This window comes from Lutjanus erythropterus, chromosome 6, assembly GCF_056507025.1.
Source record: "Lutjanus erythropterus isolate fLutEry1 chromosome 6, fLutEry1.hap2, whole genome shotgun sequence".
NCBI lineage: Eukaryota > Metazoa > Chordata > Actinopteri > Lutjaniformes > Lutjanidae > Lutjanus > Lutjanus erythropterus.
Window position 1 is genome coordinate 23,702,660 of NC_139322.1, and position 21,153 is coordinate 23,723,812.

At 38.9% G+C, this 21,153-nt stretch overlaps 2 protein-coding genes across 2 annotated transcripts; one reads left to right on the forward strand and one right to left on the reverse strand.

Moving 5' to 3' along the window:
* Window positions 1-522: 522 nt before the first annotated feature.
* LOC146325327 (ceramide kinase) lies at window positions 523-14,116 on the reverse strand. Its single transcript, XM_084721264.1, has 13 exons — window positions 13,821-14,116; window positions 10,928-11,023; window positions 10,520-10,657; window positions 9,978-10,106; window positions 9,809-9,872; window positions 9,551-9,696; window positions 9,385-9,459; window positions 7,745-7,897; window positions 7,358-7,463; window positions 5,505-5,608; window positions 3,661-3,857; window positions 3,259-3,578; window positions 523-1,758 (listed from the first exon to the last, which is right to left on the reverse strand). The coding sequence occupies exons 1-13, from the start codon at window positions 13,942-13,944 to the stop codon at window positions 1,638-1,640; spliced, it is 1,773 nt and encodes a 590-aa protein (XP_084577390.1). The 5' UTR covers window positions 13,945-14,116; the 3' UTR covers window positions 523-1,637.
* Window positions 14,117-15,329: 1,213 nt separating this feature from the next.
* naa10 (N-alpha-acetyltransferase 10, NatA catalytic subuni) lies at window positions 15,330-20,422 on the forward strand. Its single transcript, XM_084721266.1, has 8 exons — window positions 15,330-15,525; window positions 15,687-15,785; window positions 15,887-15,945; window positions 16,813-16,858; window positions 16,951-17,066; window positions 17,730-17,774; window positions 19,626-19,710; window positions 19,877-20,422. Exons 1-8 carry the CDS (start codon window positions 15,505-15,507, stop codon window positions 20,057-20,059), a joined length of 654 nt encoding a protein of 217 aa, XP_084577392.1. The 5' UTR covers window positions 15,330-15,504; the 3' UTR covers window positions 20,060-20,422.
* The last annotated feature ends 731 nt before the right edge of the window (window positions 20,423-21,153 follow it).

Sequence of the window (21,153 nt, forward strand, 5' to 3'; positions counted from 1 at the left end):
ATGATGACACTGAGCGTGATGCATGCAAAGCAACACCACATAATATTTATACTACACTGAGGGGGCTTGTTGGTCTGGTTTGTAAGAACAGTTCACTCTCTAACTAACAAAGGAGACACGTTTTAATGTCTTGTTTCAGGTAAGAATGACTTCCAGGTGGGTGTTTTAAGCTATATTCAAATAAAAACTGTAAATAATTGTTAAGAACATTTGTTAACACTTAATCTCCCACAATGCATGAGTGAGTTTTAACCTTATAATCTCCAATTACTTTTAAATTTGATTTCTTTTAGCTGCCTGCAGCAGATTGATGCTGTCATTTGTCATTTGTGTCTGTCTCTACCAGGTGCGTGGTCGAGCTGGGGGCCTCCCATTGATACACACACACACACAAACACACACACACAAACAAATTTACACACACTCTGACTAATAACAGACCATCTGGTGAGCCTGCCAGTACTTGGAGGACCGTGGGAAGTGCAGCAAAGGCGAACATGTGTTTAAAGAACTTCTCCTCTGGAACACATTGAATTTGTTCTTTAATGTTGTTACTTGATTCATTTGTTTAACATTTACAGTGTGCAATAATAATATAATAGTCTGTTAGTTTAGGATTATATGTTGACACTGAAAGTAATAAGGATATTTTATTACCTCTGCCAGGCGTAAGCCTAAAAACAAGGCTTACCTACTAGCAGTGTTGGGAAGTAACTAGTAACATGATTAATACATGTAATGATATTATAGATATTACACTTACTAATCAAAATGTTGGGGATTAAAAAGGGGTTATATCTGAATATTCTTTTTGGATAGTGTGGTGGAGATCAGCAGTCTACTGTCTTCTAGTTTAAAATGTCATAATCTCATAAACCAGTAGTTCTCATTTGTGCAGGTGGGCCGTGGATGACCAGGGGAAAAATACGGAGTGAAAGTTGCATGAATATGATTTAAGGAGGGCAAATAAAACAAAAAGAAAATAAAAATGAACAACAACTTTGAATTTTTAAATTAGTTGTTACCCCTGTCGTTGTCACAATAATTGATTAAAAAACTAATTGCTGGGTGTGGTGTATGAACTTCCCTCTGAAGTGAAGTATGCCAGAAAAAGTTTGAGAACAAGTCATAACACAATTTAGTTTGAACCACGCTGGAAAAAAACAGGTCCCTTTGTACATTTGTTTATAGACAACAAAAAGGAAACTGTTGCTGCTCGATCAGTTCCTAAGGTACACTGCACTGCTGACCTAATGTTGATGACAATAATAAAATAAAGGTCAGTCTTTTTGTCTTTTTACTTCTGTTGACATTTACCATGATTTTATTCTTTGGAAGCTCAAGTAAAAATAAATAAAATTTGCAGACCAGAAACTACATACAGACACTGTATACAAGTTTTTTGTCCAGAAAAACCTGTGCTACAGATAAGTGTATCATTTAGCAGTGTTTTTAAGAAGAGGTATTCAACAAACACACTCATTTAGGAATAAATAGCTTTTTTAAATTATTGCTATGAAAAAGTACCTGAAATATTAGGAACTCTTTGGCCATGACAGATGGCAAGACTGAAAGTGGACAAATGAGCCTTGACTTACAAACATTCCCATTGTCTCTTTTCTCTCATCGTCCAAAATTTATGTGAAACTATTTGTGTAGGATGTCCTTTCACACTTGTCATTTTCCTCGCTGCAGTTGTGCACAGCAGCTCCGTCCTCGATGCCCCGGGCATAAAGACGCACCAACTGGCCATGAATCCTGAGAGAAAAAGTGAACACAATTAAAAACTGTGCTGCTCAGAGACAGTCATCCTTTCCCACCTGTGCAGTATTTCTGTTTCTGTTGTTATAAGACACAGGAGCATTACAATTACAAACCCCAATTTCAAAAAAAAAAAAAAGTTGGGTCGTTGTGTAAAATGTAAATAAAAATATAATGCAATGTTTTGCAAATCCGTTTTAATTTATATTCAGTTGAATACATTACAATGACAAGATATTTAATGTTCAAACTGATTAACCTGAATCTGATGCCTGTTTCAGGGGCATATTTACCACTGTGATGCATGATCTTTCTCTTTAATAAATTCACTGAGTGTTTGGAAACTGAGGACACTAATTGAAGTTTTAAAAGTGTAATTCTTTCTCATTCTGGTTTGATATTCGACTTCAGGTGCTCAACAGTCCGGGGGCTCTGTGTTTTGTGCTTCATAATGCACCACACATTTTCAATGGGAGACAGGTGTGGACTGCAGACAGGACAGTCTAATATCTCAACTCTTTAACTATCAAACCACACTGTTGTAACATGTGTCTTGGTGTTGTCTTGCTGAAAAAAAAAAAAAACGTTGTCTGGAAGGCAGCATGTGTTGCTCCAAAACCTAAACCTAAAATATCTGCCTCTGTGGGACTGTGGACTCATCTGATCACAGCACATTTTTCCATTTTGTGTCAGTCCATCTCAGACGAGTACAAGATGTCAGCAGTTTATCTAGATGTTGTTGATATTAGGTGTTCACTTTGTGAGGTAGAATCCTTTGTAGATGCAGCGATAACAGACGTGGGCATTCAATGTTGGTTTTAAGCTTTGCCTTGAGATTTCTCTGGATTCTCTGAATATTTTAATATTATAGATTGTAGATGATAAAATTCCTAAATTCCTTGCACACATATTTCCACAACGCTTATGGACAACTGAGCCTTTCAAAGATGGCCCTTTAATACCCAATCATCATACAACCAAAGGTAACCAGTTAACCTGTTTACCTTCTGAATGTTCCAAACAGGTGCTTTTTGAACGTTCCACAACTTTCTCAGTCTTTTGTTGCTCCGGTCCCAATTTTTTTGAAACATGTTGCAGGACTCAAATTCAGAATAAGTGTAGATTTACAAAAATATTAATTAGTCTGAATATTAAACATCTTGTCTTTGTACTGTATTCATCTGAATATAGGTCAAGAAGTACTTGCAGATCATTGCATTCTGTTTTTATTTAAGTTTTGCACAGCATCCTAACTTTTCTAGTATGGGGTTCTTCTGGTTCCAGTGGACGGCCGTCACCCTTAATAGAGAGCCTGGATCCACATGAGGTTTCTGCCTCCTCGCCAAATTCACCTCCTTGGTGGGAACAACTGGTGTTTATATATAGTATAATCTAGACCTGCTCTATTTAAAAAGTGCCCTAAGATAACCCTGATGTACGACAACAGTAGGAGGATAATACACTCAAAGCACAACATGGATGGGTGCACGCTCTTACCTGCAGAGGATCTCAGTGGAAGGCAGTATCTCTCCGTCACAGTTCCACACTGACACAGCAGGAGCTTTGCTGCAGCACAGACAGCACAGGAAGGGGCTCGCTGTTTTCTGCTCGTTGGTCATTTCTCGCCTCATGCCTCTCTCTGCCAGGTACTGCTGAGATCCATTCCTGCTCACTGTCTCAATGTAGCCTCTCTCCTCATCTTCATCTATCCCACCGTTCGTCCCTCCGATCTCTTCATATACTTCTGCATCCTTGCCAGAGGAGAGGGAGAACCGGACGGCCTTCACGCGGTGGACCTCAACAAACGGCAGGTCAAACTAAGACAAACAGGAGATTGGTTGGATAAAGCACCGTTAAAGTTACTAGTCCAGCTTTGTTTCAATGTGAAAGTACCTGTACCTGGTCCTGCGTGCTCGTATGCCTGTAGAGGAACTTGAGGAATCCCAGCGGATGAGTGTCCCACACAAGGATGAGGTCTCCTGTTCCGTCTGCCAGGTGAGCAGAGGGAGAGAGACCCAGAGGACTCCTGGGACATGAGCTGGACATACAAGTGAGAGATACACACCTGAACCTGCCCTCTACAGTCACCCACTCACCTAGAGAGACAAGAGAAGGCGAGACATGATGCTACATTTAAAAAACTCCTACTTAACATCACTGATGATCCTTAGTGGACGACTTTAGTGTCCCCATTTTCTAAAACAGACTACGCTTGTTTGGATTTCTTATTGTGCTCTTTACATTCCAGATGGGCATTGCTTTGACTTTGCATTTCTGTAAATGTCTAAAGAAAGTTAGAGATATTTGCTTTACCAAAGATAAATCTGAGGGGTCGCGAGATGATTAACAGAACAGGGGTGCAGAAAAAACATGTTTCACTTGTCACTTGCTGTCTTTTTTTCTTGTGAAGCACTGGATAATGGGACCTAATTGCTCTGCTTTGTCTACTCTTTGTTTGCTTTGTCAACTCTATAAATCTATTAAAATTGAAACTGTGCAACCTTGCGATGGCTTGCCATCAGACTTAGCTTAATTTTAAAGGGTCACAAGAGAAATAGGCTGCTTTGAAGGGATAGTTCAGATTTGAAGTGGGGTTGTATGATAGTGTTCTACCTACAGTAGATGCTGTGTCAGCAGCAATGTGTATTTTAGCCACTTAAAAGAGGGCCACCTAAAAAATAATTATATCAGCTTAACTGTATGCTATATTTAGACTATTTTCACTATTGTACCTTTCTGTCATACAGCTTTTGCTGTAGGAAACTGCTGGTATAAAAGCCAAATATCACTCTCTCACATTCAATCAGACTCCATTGGCATAAGTGGGTAATTTTACCTCACAGAACACCAGAGTTGTTGGTCTATTGCTGCCTGGATCTGTTTGTTTGTATTAGTGTGTGAATTTGGTGTTTTAAAAGGCTGGTGCTTAAAAGGTTCAGATTCACTGAAGACACACAGTCACACAAACCGATCAAGGCAGACTTGTAATTCCTGTGTTCTACAAAGTAAAATTATTGATTTCGCCAAATGGAATCTGGTTCAAGAAAGAACAATATTTGTCTTGTATAACAGATTTTTCCCATTGCAAAGGGCTTTCTGACAGCAAGGTAAAATAGTGAAAATACTCTAAATATAGCGTACACTTAAAATGATATTATTTTTTTTACATGTGGAACTTTAAAGAGGGCGGCACGGTGGTGCAGTGGTTAGCACTGCTGCCTCACAGCAAGAAGGGCCTGAGTTTGATTCCCCAGCTCCCCGGCTGGGTCAGGGCCTTTCTGTGCGGAGTTTGCATGTTCTCTCCGTGTCTGCGTGGGTTCTCTCCGGGTTCTCTGGCTTCCTCCCCCAGTCCAAAGACATGCATGCTAGGTTAATTGGTGACTCTAAATTGCCCGTAGGTGTGAATGTGAGTGTGAGTGGTTGTCAATGTGGCAGCCCTGCGATGAACTGGCGACTTGTCCAGGGTGAACCCCGCCTGTCAGCTGGGATAGGTTCCAGCAGCCCACGACCCTTACGGAATAAGCGATTACAGAGAATGAATTTTAAGGTTACATTTTGCCGCTGACCATGTCTACACTAGTGCATTGCTTAGCTTCTGTCCTGGTACTCTGAGTATCAATACGTACCCCACACAACCCCACTTCAAATAATTTGAACTATCTCTTTAAAGTATACGTGGTTTTTGTTAAATAGGCTAAACGGTACAAAACATAAACACCTTTTGTGCGTGTTAATGTTATTACCTTCTGAGTCACTACTGAACTGGCTGTAGTTGGAGCTGTACAGGGAGCCTGAATCTGAAGAGTGAGTGAAGAGTCTTTCTGTACTTCTGGAGCACACACTGCACCTAAACACACACACACACACACACACACACACATGCAAGACAAAGAATTTTCATTCTGGTTGGAAGCCTGTGAAATAACAAGCTCCTCGACCTTGACACGCATTCATAAGAACATCACAAACCACTATTCTGACAGCCAGAGGCAGCTGCCTCAGACAAAGACAGAGGCATTGTACTTTCTAACAGGAGGCCACGGCTCAGCTTTCATCTAGATCAAGTTCCTCTTGACGTGGCAGCAACCCTCCTTAAGGTGCACCCAACACCTGAGTCCCTACAGTAGGTGGTAGCAGTTACGGTGTCTCAAACAGTGAATTTGAACCATTTCAATGCTTGAATAATAATGGTGCTACTCTCAAGGACACTTTCTCTCTTTTCTGTTAAAACACAAGGTTAAACGGCCCTCTTCTGTAGACAGCCAAGATAAGGACGAGGACTCACAGAAAAGTGGCAGTAAGATTAGTCGCCAAAGAGTGAAACAGGTTTTCATCATTTGAATAAGTTCATAATGTTACTATGAGCTTATTCAAACACTGCCACATTATACCCATGTTTTCTTCTGCTTAGAAAAGTTCCAGTGGCCTTAAACAACTCGGACTCATGGAGCGAGGCCACATAAAACATCATTGTGGTGGTGTTCTTTATGTGAAGCTTGTTTCCCCTTACGTAGAGGGGTCAAAGTCACACAGCACTGGAAAATAAATGAATGAACAGTGATTCTCAATTCATGAATAAATTCACCTCTGTGGCACAAGGAAAGTACAGTAAAAAAATCAGATGCAAACAGTAAATACAGTGCATTTGACAAATTCAGTACTTGCATGATGTAATGTGTCCGTTTTACAAACTGCACATCTGTTTACTTTCTGTCGACGTTATAGTAACATAACCTACACCTCCAACCTTAATGAGCATTTTATATCACCTCGCTGTTAACCATCAGTTGTTCTCAACCTGGGGGTTGCAAGATAATTTGTGGGAGTCATGAGAAGGTTGTGCAGGACAAAATAAAATATTGTGGCAAGCAGCGTGGAATGAAAGCCAGGAAGCAGCTCTCAGACATCAGCCCATAAAATACATTCAATACAAGGGGCATCAAAAACCTGATAATTCTGGGGGGTCATGACTCAAAAAGGTTCAGAACCACTGTCTTGGAATCTAAAACAGCTCGAAATGGTAATGTAATACTTAGATAACCGTTAGCAATTTTTACCAGCAAACTAGTATCCTCATCTTCATTTAGGCTGAACAGTAACAAACAAAAAAAAACCTCACCAAAAACATTTTGGCTCATCTTTCCACTGTTCTAAAAATCACCAACTTTGGTTAGGTCTTAATAAAGCCTCACTACATCTCATTACATCTCCACACTGCCTTTCTTATTTCTGATCAGGGTTTATTTTCAAGACACTGAGGCTAATGTACCAATTTAGTGAAACTAAATTAAAACTGAAGACAAAGAAAACATTTCTAGACAGCTGAAAAGAAGTAAACAGACGTGCAGCTTGTAAAATGGATATATGTCACACTACATTGTGCAAGTAGAAAATAACATTAAAATAGAGAAGTGAGTCTGCACAGTAGATAATGCTCCCAGTTACATTTAACGTGTCCTTTTAAACATTATAATGATCTGGTATGCACCCTGTGATCCTCTCTTTCTTTTCTGAAATTCTGTTTTGTGTTTGTTATTAATGGCAGTGTGTATGCACCCTTGTTTACATCATGTCTCAGCAGTGGTTGGTGTTTTACCCTGAGAGGCAGCGTGTTCTGTCTCTCGGGCTGGAGAGGACCGGGTCTGCTGGGAGATACTGAACTATGCCTGCATAGCTTCTGTTGCTCAGGTACACCATTGTGCCTGTAGACAAAGCAGAACAATTAGGTCGACTGAAAATGCAGAACGCTAGATGTACGCACAACATTTTAAAGGAGAACATACGCAAGAAATGTGGTTTTGTTTCATAAAATGCGTCATATGTGTCACATCAAGTCTTTTCATCTTGGTCATAGCGCTGCGAGTGACAGTTTCAGGATGAATTTTTACCTTTCAGCTAAAAATAAGTACAGAGAATCTAACATCACTGAATGTAACCCAGCATGCAGTCATTTCTGTTCTGTAAATTACTCATCAGCCTGTACCTGAATAGTCATATCGCAAAGGTCCCATCCAGCGGTGTTTCTCACTCTCAGCCAGCACGTCACCATAGAAGCCATAGCCCAACAGAGACACTGAGTAGCGCACCAGAGCAGAGGCTTGATGCACTGAACATACATCCAAAGGCTGAGAGTCTCCTGCAAGGCATTGTGGGAAACAAGGAGGACCATATAGTCTAAAATAATGACGGCACGGCAGCCATTTTCCTCTGACGTTACACTCAGGGTGGGAGGCTTAAATGTTAATTCTGAAATACCAACACAAATCTTGGGCACATTTTAGTTAAGTCTGGAAGTAAAATGCACTGGATGTAATCAAGCCTGTATTGTAAGCTAACGTTAACATTAGCTGTCTTGCTGTCTCTTGTCCAAGTATTTAAGCTAAGCAGCTAAAATTAACATCTGACTTTGTTTTTCCTCATTGTAACACTTTTTGGTTAGGTGTCATCTGTATGAACGATAGAAATATGTGTTTTATTCAAGTTACAATCCGATTTCCTTCCTTCGCTCTCTGACGTTTCCAACATATCCTGTGTTTTCCCAGAAGTTATAGCTTAGGCGCTAGCTAGCAAAGGCTATTGGGAAATACGCCATTACCTTATTTTTTAGATTTCTCTGCATTGAAACATTGTGGGACATATTCAGGATAATGTAAGTACACAACTCAAACAAATATATGTCTAGCATTTTTAGACATTTTAATGCATAAATGTTAAAGCTTTACATACATTTGCCTAAGATGTGCAATGATATTTCAGAATTAATTTACACTGTGTAACAATTTTAGACATGTTTGCTGGGAAGTGGTTCAATGCTAATGTTAGCTGCTCTTTCATGGTGACTAATGGGTCGTCAAATATGTTACTTTAGCTTGAAATACGGCCCAATGTCCCTCTGGATTTTCACTATCCATTGTCTTTTCAGTTTGCTGATCAGTCAGGAAGCAGCAAAATGATAACCATTTATCAGTTTCCCAATGTTTTTTTGACTTGCAACCTGGAACACAGCAGTACGACATTTGAACATCCCACTTTGAGTGTGACATCAGAGGAAAATGGCCGCTTTGTTATGGTGAATGGAGGTCAGAATTGACAAAACAGAGTGCTGCAGGAATGGGACTTAAAATCCAGGAATGAGCTCCCATATCAACACTTCCAGTTCCCTCGAACTCAGTGGGTTTTTTTAATGGGTTTTTCATTATTTGCCTGCACCTGAAGTGAGTTCACCTCCTGCCTACGGCCCTTTGCTACATGTCATTCTCTCACTCTCATTCTCCCCCTTTCTTGCCATATCTTCAGCTGCTGACGTTGAGTCACACAACTGTGTCGTCGTTCATTTATAGCCTAACGTTAGTTTGTTACTTCTGGCAATTTAATTTACACCTCAAAAATCATAAAAGTGGTGTTAATTTATGAAGATTATTTTGTTGGGCAAAATGCGTAAGTAAACTTTTGTTTGCCACAGAGCTTAATTTCTGTACTAATCCAAAACCCAACTTGATTTTTGTGGAGGGACCAGAGTGAACTTCCTTGTGACCTATGGATTTAAGTCATCACTGCAGCACTCTAATGTTCAGGATATTTTTTTTTTAAAAAGTGATCAAAATAATGAAAGTCTTTCCTTACCAATGATAATGTGCAAAGCCGAAGTAACAGGGTCGATCACTCCCACTGTGGCATAACACACACAGTCTGTCGAACCTACAACAGACACAATGCAACAGGATGTGTGCTGTCACTGCCCTGACTCTAACTCCGTCACTTTATGAATTCTTAATAACAGTGTCATTACCTGCAGGGATGATGCCAATATGAAGCGGACAAGGCTGTAAAGTGACAGCGGGATCATTCTCACAAAGGCTTGCCTCTTGTTGTGTCCGCCCAATCAAACCATGAAGTATTTCGCTGAACATGCCATCCCCACCCACACACACCACACTGTTATAAACAAACACAAGAGTTTCTGTTAGGAAAGCACCTCCCAGAGAGCTTAGCTGTACAATGCCTTCATACCACAGTGTTTGCACTGCAGTGCTGACAGCTCTCTTACCCATCAAAGCCTGTCAGGTCTTTCTTCAGGAGGTGGTCTCTGGCCTGGTTTGCCCGCTCTGTCACTAAACAATAAATGTTATGATTACATACAGGCTGCAAACTATTTAATTAATTATTTTAAACAAATCAAAATTTTCTCAGACTGGAAAGAATTTGTTGTCTCTCACCTATTACATGAGAGCTGATACCAGCCAGCTCAAACAGAGGGGCAACCAGAGAGTGGTAGATCTTTCTTCCTTTCTTCTTCCCTCCAAATGGATTGATAAACACCAACAGCCTGTGTGGGCGTAACGGGCCTGAAAGATTCACATTCATATGGGTTAAAACGATATAGAATATATGATAATAACATCAATTATAACAATAAATAAAGCAAATAACTAGCAGACATGTCTGGCATAAGGCTGCAACTAACGATTAGAGAGACAGATGTCATTAGACAGATGTTGAAAGATGTGAAATATGTTGATCAGTGTTTCCCAAAGACCAACATGACATCCTAAACTGCCCTGTATTGTCCCAAACTAAAGATATTCAGTTTACTGTCATAGAGGGTTGAAGAAAATAGAAATTAATCACATTTAAGAGGCTATAATCAGAGACTTTTGGCTGTTTTTTTCCTTTACAAATTACTCAACAACAACAAACAATTAAAAAACAAGTCTGCCAAGAGCCATAATATGATTTTTGTGTCATTATCCATCCTTACTGTGGGTTTTCACAGCAGTTTTTAGGTGTTTAGTCCACTGGTCCCTGAGGACCCGACTGGGGCAGCTGAACTGGGTCCGGCCCAGTCTCCATAGTAACCCATGAGAGGTCCCACTGCTGCAGCGCTTCACGTAGAAAACTGGAGGTGGATGAAAGATAGCAGACCATAAAACCATGATATAAAACCACAATATCAACTGTTAGAGCGTAGAGGTTTACAGGCACGCATTTGACTACACTATAAAGCTGGTGTGGTGTGCACTTGTACATAAATTATTCACACATCTCATCTCATTTTAATCTCAACGGCAGAAGATGTACAACGTTTCAGACTGTGTTATTACTATTCACTTGAGTGTTGACTGTGGCTTGGGTTTGTGATATCTGAGAGTCTCCCAGGAGAACCCACCTGTGAAGTCTTTGTCTGTGTCCTCGACTGACTTCTGGGGCAGTACCTCCACCCGGCCCTCTTCCACTCCAACTACCTCTGAGACAGGTACTGAAACTTTAATCAAACAGACAAACACACACAGTGAAAACCTCCGTCAACATGCTTTTTTTTTTGCATACAATGAAATATTTCTCCCACCAGTCCTACAGCAGATATTTTTACTTGTCACAGCCATGACTTAAATGTCACTAATAAAATGAATATTGGCTGCATCACAGTTAACAGTTCCAATGTGGAGGTTTGACGTATCTCACTAGAAAAAGCACCGCTGTTGCTCATAACAATGACAATGTCTAAATTCCACCTAGCTGCTTCAGTACTGACTTACTGTCACACTGTCCTGGGACACTTCAATAGAAAACTGATATTATTACTAGATAAACTTGTTAATGATGAGTGAAAATGTCTGCCTTAAAGGTGTATTTATGACTGTTTGGAGGCTAGGTTTTACTCCCACTTCCTGGGAGAGATTACAAACATTGTAAAATCATTGCATCTTCTTTGGGTCAGTATTTTATTGTTTCTATTAGGGGTCTTGCAAGATAGTATTGATGATTACCGTGACAGTTAAAAAATGAAATATCAATATCATGCTAATATAATAATGTTTCTTTCCATTCTTGCTTTGTATAATTGTACTGTTTTTGCTTTTGTAGAGTAGAAACAAAATGCACAAGTTAAAGTTTTTTTTTTTTTTACTTTCTACAGATATCGGGATAATATCATTCATGTGAATTCTTTTAGCCACAATAATCATGTAGTAACAGCCTTAGTTTCGATACATATCAATGACAACATACTGTATATTATAAATATATGTGGCTACAATCTATCTACACTTCTGTCATGTCATCTTGAGTTTCCAGGCTGTACTTTTACTATAATGGTCTATTTCTGACATTTATTACTTGTTTGTCCAATCCCATATTTGTTGCTTTTTTGGAGAGTTTCTCCTCATCCAAACCAAGGGCCCAAAGCATAGAGGATGTCATATGCAAATTTGTTATTTGTAATATTGGATTAGACAATATGAATACAACTGACTCGTGTTAAACATTATCATCATTATGTTGTTTTATAAAAGAATCACAAGCGTGTGTTGTCTTAAAGAAACACACGTCTTTGTCTGTCATCTTACCATCATATTTAACATACAGACTACTGACTGCTGAAGAATACACTTAGGAACAACTATGATTGAAAAATGTTGATTTCCTCTCAAAACATTATTAGTTATATAATTAATGTCACCTGGAAAAAAAAAACAGAATTATTTTAGGAATGTTATAGTAATTTCAAAATTATTTATGTTATATTTATATGATGAACCCAACTGGGGGCATTTTGACATGCAATGACCCAATATAAAATGAACTCACAGTCATTCAAACTTTAAACAATTTTTTATTTTTTTATTTGATTTGTCTTTTGAGACCTTGGCCTCAGTGTGATCCCTGTCAAATAAAGGTTGAAATTCAAATTTAAATGATTCACTTTGAACATAATGTGAATGAATAATGAAAATAATTAATTCCGTTTACATGGTTATGAACACCACATGCTACAGGCAGTTATAGGACACAACTGACTCATGCTACGTTCAGGGCATAATGTGACTATCCCCGATACTCTCAAGTGGTATCCATGGACAACATGAACTCAATAAACAGTTATATCTATTAAAACTACACTGGAGGAATTGGGAATTGGTACTATACAACATTTTTCAAAGCACTAATGAAAACAGATAACAATGTTATGAAGTTATTGGGAACAAACTGATCGACAAACTCATGAATAACTGGAATAATAGAATAAAGTACTTGTGTGATATGACATAAAGTACCTCGGGGGTCTGTGGGTACTATAGTCATTACAATTAAGGTTAAAACATCTGACAACAGACAGGGATGATCGCTGCCCAAAGACTCATTTTGAGGGAATGGAAGTCACCCTTCTCTCCCCCTTCCTTCCAGAGATGGTTGGTTGACTTGATTTCAGTCATACAGATTTAAAAAAAAAAATGTTCTTGTGAACCAACGCAATCAAAAAAAAAAAAAAAGAGTCAGCTATTTGGGATCAGTTGTTGTTACCTCGATGAGGCAGGGGCACGATGATTAAGCTAATTTCTCATAGTCTTTGTCTGAGACCTAAAACAAAGCACGCCTAAGCAACAGGCAGCCTTTAATTTTTATTTTATTACTTTTTTCAATCCTTCTTTGCCTGTACACATCTGAATTTCCCTTGTACTTGTCTGTTTTGTCCTTTATTCTCATTGCTTTAAAAGCCTCAAAATAAAATGTACCTTTAAAAATCTAATAACATACATTCCAGGAAACACTTTCTCTGTTCACATTAAAATCCCTTCCTCCTCTCTGTGTTCATGTGTGTGTAGGGGAGGGACAGAGAGGGAGGCTGAGGCATTTTGATGTTAAGAAATAAAGTTTGGTAGTTGAAGGACGAGCCCTATGTTAACACAATGTGCCAGAAGGTGTGTGAGCTCTGTGTTTTCAGTAAACTGTCTCAGGAGGTTGTGTTTCATGTCCGTGCTGTTTAACTTGTTCTTCACGTTTTCTGACAGCAGCTATAGGCTTAATTGAAGCGTCTCCTCCCTGTAACTGTCCAACATGACATGTAAGGTGTACAGGAGCTTTTGTTTATGGTGTTTCCAGGACTACTTGTAAAAAAACATGAACACTGTCTTATTTGACATCAGTCCTATTTATACCTGATCAGTACAGATAGCAAACAGGTTGTGGCTTTAAACAAATACAGAACAGCGTGACTGTGGGAAAAAAAGTAGGTTATATCGCGATATCACAGATGTTTTGGAGAGTTAAGAGCCACCTACTTGTTTTCTTGTCGCGGTTCTTCTTATCTACCTCGGTCCAGTTGAAGTGCCAGCCTGTCAGGACCGCTCGGTATCTCTTATTCCCGACCCACAGACTGGACTCCAGCCGCAGGTCTGTCTCCATCTGGACAACAAGCGCTTCAGCCACAACGTCGCTCTTTCCCGATTCTCACAAAACTTATTGTATGATCACATCTAACAGCCATAACCACTGACATCACTGAGAAAGTACAGCAGCAGCAAGTCGGTAATCTGATCTCGTCATCAGTCAACAACCCACCAGAGTCCTTATCTGATGTGAGAAAGTTGTCATCCTCCTCTAACTGAACCTGAAGATCCTTTCTGAGGACACTTTTAGGCCATTGTTCCTGTGAAATGCTGAAGACACCGCTTGGCACACAGGCTGTTATTCTAAAAATATCTGTCTTCTCCGCAGCTCCTCCCTGCTCACACCTGCTGTATTTGCATGTTGCTCTGCTGATTGGACAACAGACATTTACATTAAGTATTAGCAAACTTAGTTATGAGAGAACTTCATCAGTGTGAATTATTAAGTGTCTAACTTTACTAACTTTGTGTAACTAACTGTATAAGTTTTCACATTAATTTATTTAAATTATCATGATATATAAAAGTAATAATCTTTTTGTATTTGTGCATTTTATTTATTCTCTAAATAATTTACCTAAGGATTCATTATAGCCTGCATGTATTTCATGATTAGACTTTTAGCAAAATTATGCAAAATTATAAAACACATCATATCTTTAATTCTCTTTATCTTGGTCCCATAAGGTGGGGGGCTTTCAGTGCTCATAGGTTCACTGCCTCATAATTCGTCCTGTACTATAACTAGATATAAACACAAGGTCTTCACAAAGGCACAAGATAAGGCAGACTTATCCTCCAGGATGAAGTGAAGAGACAGCACAAGAGATACAGAATACATAGACAACAGGTACAAAATAAAAAAAACTAAAAGTTAAAATAAAAAATAAGATCAGTTAAGCACAATAAAATATAAACTAACCACAAATTAAGCCTCATTAACGAATAATATAATAACTGATTAAGCAATTATTTTTTAAAGCAGTCATTCATTTCCATTTACTCTAGAGGTCTTTTGCATATTTGGAATTTATTAATTTAAGGGACTTGACAGAAAGTTGAATTTCATTATAGTAACCACTGAAGATGAGTGGAGTTTTAATAAATTTAGCCCTGTGAATAAAAAAGTCTAAAATAAGTAAAATATTGATCATCAGATTCAATTTTTTTATCTGCTAATGACACAAAAATTGCCTGGTTGATAATCCAGTTCTACTTTAACTTCCTGTAGGTGTATGAAGATTGCGACAATAGTCCACAAAAAAACATCCGGGTTCTTATCGACTTGAAGCGTTCTTCAGAATAAAAGTGAATTATGCAATTTTTCATGCCTCAACTACAGGTTCAGAACTTTTATTGTGAAGTTCCAGCCCACACTTTGACCGGAAATGCCTGCCGTTATTGTGGCACGCTCCTTCCCCTCTTCCCTCGTCCCTTTGCTAGCAAGGCGAACTAGCTAGCTAGTGAGAGAAGGTCTTTAAACCTTATAGTGTAATTATTATGAATTGATTGATCAGTGCAACGTAGTATATTTGATTTTTGTTTCTTGAGTCCGGATAATAAACAAACTAACAAAATGAACATACGAAACGCGAGGGTAAGTGTGCGGAAAACCTCCCGACAGCCATGCTGTTTCTACTAACTTGTAGCTAAGCTAGTTGCTGTAGCCGACTCGTTAGCTGACCAGATATCTCTGATTAAAGCGCAGGCATTGTGTCATGCACCTTTCTAACATGAGATTTATGCTTTTTTTTTCAGCCGGAGGACCTTATGAACATGCAGCACTGTAACCTGCTGTGTCTACCAGAAAACTACCAGATGAAATACTATTTCTACCACGGATTGTCCTGGCCTCAGGTGATTCAGTTTTTACTGTTTCTACTAACACCACTGCCCATATTAACTAAATCCTCACAGTTTGTTTAATTGACACTAATTGTATGTCTGCATCGTTTCAGCTGTCATACATTGCAGAGGACGAAAATGGCAAAATTGTGGGATATGTACTGGCAAAGATGTGAGTATCTGTGATTAAATTGTATTTAGGGATGCACGCTGTGGATTTTCTTTTTTTTTCTTTCAGCCAATACCAGCTAACCGATAATTACTTGCTTCTCATGGCCAATTCCAATATGACAACTGATTATATCACATTTTTGTATTTTAAAAAGTTAATACAACATGTAGTTTATGCACACCTTAAGGTAAGAAAGGCTAATATAGTCCATATCTTTGATCTAACCAAGTCTGCCATCACTACTACAACAAACAAAAGGATAAGCGAAGAAAGGCAATCCAGGCACTCCAAAAAATGGTAATGATGAAGAGGGAAAAAAAATTTAAAGCTTTGATTATAGTGGTTAAATGCCAACATGTTTCAACCACTACATCACCATTTAAAGCCGTGATGAAGACATGTAGTGATTGAATCATATTGGTGTTCTAAATGATTTTTAGCCATTATAATAAAGGCTTTTTACTTTTTTCTTTCTTGTCGCTACCGTTTATTTTTTGAAGTGCCTGAATTACCTTTCCTTGATTACCCTTTTTTTTCTTCATTTTCCAACAGCACTTGACACATTGTTCATTTACAGTTGAGTATACAGAGCAACCAGTCATTTCTCTTCCATCAAAAAACAAAGAGCATTTCTAACTTTTGAAATATTTGTTTATTTTATGCAGTAAATTTCATCAAATAGCTTCACAAACATATTTTTGCCTTGATAGAGGATTTTTATGAAGAATTCCATTTAAATGCTTTATCATAAGCTGTCAGTTCAGATACTGTTATAATCTATTATTTCATTATCAGAATAGATTTTTTTCATTATTCTCCAGAACAGTGAAGCTGTGTTCTAAAATATCTGTTGTGAACCTTTATTAGGGAGGAGGACCCAGATGATGTGCCCCATGGACATATCACATCCCTGGTGAGTCTCAACAAGAAATACCTCCTTTTATATTACTGGGGTATTTGGCTGGTTTGTGTTGGGCAACAAAAACCATCATCTGTGTTTTCCAGGCAGTGAAGCGCTCCCACAGACGTCTTGGTCTGGCTCAGAAGCTGATGGACCAGGCCAGCCGGGCCATGATAGAAAACTTCAATGCTAAATATGTCTCACTTCATGTTCGCAAAAGGTAGTGTGCACTGTTGGCCATGAGCTTGGTCTGTCTCGTGTTTTCTTCTAATACATTATTGGATGGTTCCCTTTTTACAAAATGTGTTCAGGCTCTGACTATGTGTGTTTGTGCCACTGACATAAATAAATATGGACGACACATCTCCACTTCCTCCCACTGTACAAAAATGAAGCCAAATATCCCAGATATGAGTACTGCCATCTTGTGCTGGTGATGTCATTTGGAGTCAGTCTGTGTAGTAGTGATCAGGGTTGGAGCCGCTGTATTGAGTGAGGTCCTGCCCATACACCCAGCCAGACTCAATTGTGAGGAGGGCTCAGCTGTCAATCATGATGTGAAACCCTGTTTTTACAGCTTCAAGTAACTAATTAAAACTGAACTCAGCAGTTGGACATACATCAGTGTGATAATCTGAATTGTCAGAAAACAAGTTAGAGGAAAAAATATTTAATATTTTGATTCTTTAGTCTGGCTCATGTCCTATTTATTGAAATAGAAGGAGCTGGATTTTTGACCCATACTGCAGCCAGTCACCGGGGGACATTCAGGATGTGTTGGCTTCACTTTTTGGGAGCTGTCATGTTGTCTATTTCTCTATATGTCAGTGGTTAGTGCTACTCTTTTCAGCAAGCTAACAATTTTTTTTTCTCCCCTCTGCAGCAACCGAGCAGCCCTGCACCTGTATTCAAACACACTTAAATTCCAGTAAGTCTATTTATGTACCAATATTATTACAGTATTTTTATTGCTATGCAAGTTCTCCTTGTGTATAAAAATACTGAGGTCATGAATGCTGCTAGACAAATAATTTGGCTGGACTGGTATACTGACTAACATTAGCTTATTGCAGATATATTTGTATCAGTGTATATTTGGTACATTGACCAATTAGTAACGAGAAATTGCAGCACAGAATGCCAAACATATCATTGAGGTCAGAAAAAATAATGAAGTCATAAGAGTTTGTGGTAGTGAAAGCACGCCTGGCCTGTAGAAACGCATGATCTTTTATTAACACCGATAAGATCAAGGTGTTTTTGCTCAGTGCTTCATCAGCTCAATACGTATTTCTTTCTGACCACATGTTCCAGCTTGTAGCTGCCAGTACATCAGTTGTGAAGTATGCACCATGTGCAAAGCTTTTCTTTCTTGCCTGTATCTTTGAGTTCATTTAGAAATAGTGTTGCATCTAATAAAAAAAATGAATGATAAAAAAGAAATAGTGTTGCACAGTGCTCGAAAGTGAAAGTGTTTTGCTGTAGGCCTACTAATTCAACATAAATAAAACGATACAATATCCACTAATGATAGTATTGAAAATATGAAAGCTATTGAAAAAATATACTAATTCAAGACCTCAGTTCAGTCTTTATTCTCCTGTCTGACGGTGTTCAATAACTTTGTCTGTACTAGCATGGTGTGCAGATTGTTAATGTCCAAGGTATCAAAAGAGGTATTGAGTATCTTTGATTTATTTGTTAATTTATTTTACTAGTATGGAATCAAAGTTTAAAATTCTGGTATTATGACAACTCCAGTGTCTCAATCTTTGTGGGCCCATTGGTTTTTTTAAACAAAAAATGTGCCAGTTCTGTTCAGATTTCGTATATATCAGTGGTGGTTTCAAAGCCTTCTCTGCAATGTCAGTTGCGGGATCTTCAGCCTTCATTCATTTACTTGTTTGGCCTAAAATTAGTAAAATTTGGACATAGTCTGTGTGAATTATTCCCAGATCGCTAAAACACACAAATTACCATTATAAAGATAGGAACGATATGACCTCAATGTTCTCAATGGAAACTACAGCCCTGACTTTTGTGGGGCTTTCCACTGGCACTTTTGCCAGCGGCAAGTCAAAAAAAAAAAAGTGCTGCACTGATTGGCCTTTCCACCTCCACTTTTATCAAGCCAAGCTGTGCCAAATCACACAGGAGATGGACTTGGGCCAAAGTATGCCAACCTGCCTCCAAACATGCCGCGGTGACACCCAACCGAAGCTAACCCTCCTTTTTTCCCCTCAAACAAGCATGTGTTGTGATATTCAGCTCGGCTGTGCAGAAGAGTAGAGAGAAACACCTTTCTAAAAGTGTCTGTGACTGTGTGATCAGCTCTCAGTTCTTAACCAGCTAATCTCTGTGGTTTAAAGTTTAGTTTCTCTCCTGCGTCACTGTTTTTACGTTCAGTTAGCTTCTCTGTTTTACAGCAATGTTCGCCATGAGCCGTATTAAAGTTGTATCAAGTTGCCACCGATGAAAACCAAAAAAAACCTGGTTATGCTGTTTCATAATAAAAACGTTTGAATAACACAACATCACAGGACTTTTATTGTGAAGAATATCTAGGAAGTTCAGTATTTTTGCCATTTTCCAGCTGCTCGACTTGAGCTAAGCTGCTCATCTTCAGTTAAAGACACACCTTCAAGAGAGTAGTCCTGTTGCACTGGGCTGACAGACCAAGTCAAACTGAATCAAGCCAGCCCAGCACATGTGTATGCAAAAGAGGGGTATTAAATATTTGTTATGACTATAACTGAGATTTTATGTTGTTGTTCCTCAGGATAAGTGAGGTGGAGCCTAAATACTATGCAGATGGGGAGGATGCCTACGCCATGAAGAGAGACCTGGCCCACATGGCTGATGAGGTAACTTAATTCTTATCCACTAGTTTATCCGCTCTGCATTTATGACAACACATGTTGGCGCTGCGCTGACTTGCGTCTTGTTACCTCAGGGGGTGTGTAATACCACTGAACTGAGATGAGCAGATTCTGACTGTGAATGTGTCACATTTTTGTCTGTGTCCCACAGCTGAGAAAGCCTGGAGTGCGCGTGTCAGGCCAGGAGGTGCAGTCTGGTCAGAGCCCGTCTGGGTCTGGCGACCAGGAGAGAGAGAGCGAGAGAGACAGCGGAGGAGAGAGCAAAGAGCTGAGCGAAGTCAGCGAGGCAACAGAAAGCACAGACGTTAAAGATTCTTCCTCTGATTCACAATGACGCTGCAGGCTTAGACATTTTTAAATTCATCCCTCACTTCCACTTTTTATCTCAATTTGACAATATCTCTGACTCTACAAACTGTGACTATCTGTGCGTCAAAACAGTTCACACCTTCCCATCACTGGGTTTTCTCAAGTCTTGCTTTTCACTGCAGTGTTGAACAAAACGTTGTGTATAATGACATGAATCTGGATGTTAACTAAATCAGACCGAAAAGAACAACTGGTCTCAATGTTTTTATTGGATTGCTGTTGTCATCATCAAAAGTGGCTCAAGGTTCTGTGAGATTTACAGAATTGAAAACAATCTGGTCTCTTCTTTATTTAACAGAATTCCTGCAAATAAATCTTTCAAATAATATTTTTGTTATTGCATTTATTTCAGTAATTATTAGTTATTTCAAAACGTTTACATACCCTGGAGATTTTGGCCTGATAACATGCACACAAGTTGACACAAATGGGTTTGAATGGCTGCTACAGGTAACCATCCTCACCTCTGATCTGTTTGCTTGTAATCAGTGTGTGTATAAAAGGTCAGTGAGTTTCTGGGCTCCTGACAGACCCTTGCATCTTTCATCCAGTGCTGCACTGACGTTTCTGAGATTCTGAGTCATGGGGAAAGCAAAAGATTTGTCAAAGGATCTGTGGGAAAAGGTAATTGAACTGTATAAAACAGGAAAGGGAACTGGGGTATGTAAACTTTTGATCAGGGTCATTTGGGTAGTTTCTGATGTCACTGTGGTTTAAAAAGAGTAAACAGTTGGACAATAAATGGCTTCACCCGACCACTAACCATGAGTGAAAAAAAAGTTTTTCTCTTATCATTCATATTCTCTGAAAAATGGCCAAAAAAAATAAACTTCTGAGCATAACTGTATTTGTATGGATAATAGGTCCTGGATACTTGTTGTTTCTTACTCCCATTACTTTTTTATCTGAGTACACTGCAAAGTTTTTTTCTCTTCACCCTTCATACATGTATCAGGTATTTATTGCGCTTTGCTGGAGTTCCATATTTGCATCAACCATTTACACTGCAATAATTTAAGGCATGTGTTTGTTATTGTGGTTTGGTATATGACTCCCAAT